The 3626-nt window shown below is 34.2% G+C and overlaps 1 protein-coding gene across 1 annotated transcript; it reads right to left on the bottom strand.

The window, feature by feature from the left end:
- Positions 1–831: 831 nt before the first annotated feature.
- LOC136256709 (uncharacterized) lies at positions 832–3138 on the bottom strand. Its single transcript, XM_066049715.1, has 3 exons — positions 2638–3138; positions 1769–1891; positions 832–1078 (listed from the first exon to the last, which is right to left on the bottom strand). The coding sequence occupies exons 1-3, from the start codon at positions 2879–2881 to the stop codon at positions 987–989; spliced, it is 459 nt and encodes a 152-aa protein (XP_065905787.1). The 5' UTR covers positions 2882–3138; the 3' UTR covers positions 832–986.
- Positions 3139–3626: the final 488 nt, after the last annotated feature.

The following is a 3626-nucleotide window of genomic DNA, read 5'->3' as shown; positions in this document are numbered from 1 at the left end:
GGGTACTCTCAAGATGCAATTCCCTTGATTGCTCAACATGTACATAACAGGTAAGCTCTCGGTGGTTGGGTCGTCATGGCTAACCGCACAGATAGATCAGCCTAATTGCAGGTACTTTGTGTAAGAATGTACGCATGGTTTCCACTTTTAGTAAGCCGTTTGTTATATGTGGGCATGATTATGGCAAACTAGTCATGCGCAGGCATTCAATGCATCATAATCTATGATGCATCAATTAATGTCTGTGCATGACCAACTCTATGTGAAAATCACCTGAAGCAATTAAAGAAGGCATCTTCCTATTCCACAGGACCAATGTAGCCATTGTGGGATTTTTGATCACGAGACTACCTTTTGGATATTTGCACATGTTAAACTTATTCCGATACTGAATGCTATAAACAATCGAATAATAAAATTAGTACTTGTTTTTATAGTCAGTCTGAGTGATAATCTTTAGAAACAACAAAAAGAAACATGTTCCCATTTAGAGTGAAAACTCTATCCACAGATAGCCATAATAGTAGCTTGTAGTCAGTTGTAGAATTCTATTTCTCTTCTAAATTTTGATGTTTTCAAGTGTCCGACCTTATCCGGACTATTCTAAATTTAGTCAGTACTGCTAGTTTTACTGCAATGTTTTAAACTTTTGTGTAGTAGTGTTATAAGACAGTGGCATGCATGAATTGTTCAAATGGAATGTTTTGTGTATGTGTTTATATAATGCTCCTAGCTAATATTTGCCCATGATTCATATTTCACAGTGAAACCTGTCTTAGTTTGAGTATGCACGTACCTACCTCTGAGTAGCATAATACAATAGCATATACAATAACAATAATAATATACTGTCACATTTATTACATATTAAGATTTATTTATTATGTTGAATCAAGCTAATGCCTCATTCTTATTGATCAGAGAATAGTACAATTCAGATGACATGTGCCAATGCAATAATACTGTAAAACAGCTTTAAAAATAGTTTATAAATGTGTTTCATTTATTTCTACTTCTCTATCATCTAAAATTGCTTCATAATCAGTTGAAGATAATGCTGCCCCAATACAACAGTCAGCTAAATGAGAATTATATAAGATTAGCATCAAAGTACATAAAATATGTATGTTTATGACAGTTACTGTATAATGATTTTTTTGAAAGGTCAATTGAAATACTTTCATTTTCCTTTGCTTTACCAGTTAGGCACTGGACGTCTGTAAGAGGTGTTTACCATGAGCTAGGGAGCCTATAAGCGGAAATGTTTTACTAAATGTGAAACAGGACAAATACCTACAAGGGCTTGAAAAAATCCCACCCAGATCTGCAGGCTACCCTCATACCAGCCAAGTGCCACACTTAGACCATGGTGGTCTCACCAGGGAGACAGGGTACTAAAATAAATTTTACCTGAATATATCACTTTCCAATCTTACATGATAAACTAATGGAAGTCAATAGGGATAATACGTTTACCTGTAACTGAGTGGACAAATAATGCTGTACAAATGGTTTGACCGTCAAGATATATTATAATTATTAAGGATGCCCTATATTTGTGAACACAAAAGCTACACAAAAGAGACTAGGATTTATTTAAGTATAGGATCTTTAGTTAGGATGATCTTCAATGCTGAATTTTAGCTACTTGAAATAAACTCTTAGATGTCAACTCTTTACTAGTCCCAGTTCTTTGTACTTTTTTGGACACTCCCTTTCTTTTAGTCCAGCTGCATGTTTGTTTTTTTTTGCTAGAATATAAACTTACTTTCATGCTGGCCATTACAAACTACACCATTAATACGCAAGTGTCCATCAGCTGACAAACTTCTTGTGATGGCTTGTCCTTGATGTACTTTATGATCAGCCTGATGTTGAGCTTGCAATTCACCTAATGGTATAAAATGCAAACAAGTTGCATTATATAACTATACCATACACAGTAGCTCAAATTTTTAACACAGGAATTTTTTTACAAATTAGATGACTTAAATGGATAAAGATGCTTCAATATTTGCATTACACAATAGCAAAATAAATAAGTTTAAGAGTGAACTTTGATGAAGTGCAAGCTAATCATTAAATATGTCTGACACTCCCCAGAAGTGTGGCATGCAGCCAAGAGATCACTGTGGGTATATTGACAAAGAAAATGCAGTTTTCATGTATATGGAACTTTTGTGCTCTCTGAGATGATTTTTATACTGCGCCCTCCATCTTTTGCACCCTACATACCAAATTTAAGCAAGATCTCCTAATCAATTATGAGCTCTCAAAGTTTATCCGGACTTCTTCATTCAGAGGCTTAGATTTCTTCTTTTTTCACTCACTTTACAAAAAAACATTATAAATATAAACATGCTGCTTGATTGCTGTGAAATTTGGCTTACATTAAGGACAAAATTTACTTACAGTAATTTGCTTCTTTTTTTTTCTTGTAAAATAATTTTCGAATACAAAACCTGTATGTTGCTTTGTTATTGGGTACTAAAAGAGTGTAATTTCTGTCTGAAAATTCTCCCATATGTAAACCTGTTATATACAGATTTCACCAGCCCTGTGTGTTCCTGTTTATGCAATTTATTGTACACATGCAAACAAACAGAGCAGTTTAATGTCTATGCATGCTGTAGACACCTTTCATAGCATTGGCCAGTTGCTTGGTAGTGATGTTTCCATGTTCTTCCATAACATCTAGCAAAGAATAGAAGCTGGTTGTGTCATTCACACTCAAAGGACCATTGATGTACATCAAAAGCTCATTAACTTGATCCGAGGGTCTGGGTTTACTCTTAATCACAGCTCTATCTTGAACATTTATGACTTCTTTTGATATAAAATATGGAAGTAGAGTATCAATATCAGTCAGCGTATGTGTCATTTCAGCAAAATATTTCTTGTACAACTTGTATTCTTTCCCTCCATGCAAACTTTTCTTAGCCAGATGAGAATCTAAACACAATAACAGTAGTATATACGTGATAATTATATTAAAAGTTACATATTAACTAATGACACGATCAGTAACTCATGACTTCACATATATAACTAGTTACATAGTAGCTGTATAAGTTACCAAAACAATAAAAGATATTTACTACAATATAATTTAATGTTAATAGCCATCATTGAGTTATACCTGTACTGATCTTAGGTGCTATTTGTTGGTTGGTAAGTTAGTCAGTCAATCAGCAAAAAATTCCATCAAATATATAAATATTATACATTTTTTAAATTTCATAGAAACTTTTGAGAAGCATTTCAGGTCATCTTGAAGCATACTGTACAAAACCAATACTATGAAAGAAATGTGAGGTTGAATTTTGAGTGACCTGTATTTGGAGAAAAGATCAAAGCTTCATGACAGTACTATCTAATCAAAAACAGCCAAGCTGTAAAAAAAAGGTGCGGCCCCCATAAAGGCCATAGTGAAAAAAGATGTGAAATCCAAGGTGGCAGCCAAGAAATGGCTGTGATGGTAGGTTAATGGTTACATTTTAATAACAACAATCCAGGTGAATTTGGTGCCAAGACCAAGCGGCACAAAATTCACCTGAATTGCCGTTATTAAAATGTAACCATTAACCTACCATCACAGCCATTTCTTGGCCGCCACCTTGGATTTC

Source organism: Dysidea avara, chromosome 5 (genome assembly GCF_963678975.1).
Source record: "Dysidea avara chromosome 5, odDysAvar1.4, whole genome shotgun sequence".
Classification (NCBI taxonomy): domain Eukaryota; kingdom Metazoa; phylum Porifera; class Demospongiae; order Dictyoceratida; family Dysideidae; genus Dysidea; species Dysidea avara.
The sequence above is the reverse complement of the archived record's forward strand: the minus strand, read 5'-3'. Positions and strand labels throughout refer to the sequence as shown.

What these genes read in the sequence shown, in the direction of transcription:
- LOC136256709 (XM_066049715.1), bottom strand. Translation starts at nt 2,881, where the DNA reads ATGACACATACGCTGACTGATATTGATACTCTACTTCCATATTTTATA. An exon ending in ACTGGCCAATGCTATGAAAG is followed by an intron (nt 1,892 to 2,637) that starts GTGTCTACAGCA and finishes TTATACCATTAG; the next exon opens with GTGAATTGCAAGCTCAACAT. An exon ending in TTGTAATGGCCAGCATGAAA is followed by an intron (nt 1,079 to 1,768) that starts GTAAGTTTATAT and finishes ATTCTCATTTAG; the next exon opens with CTGACTGTTGTATTGGGGCA.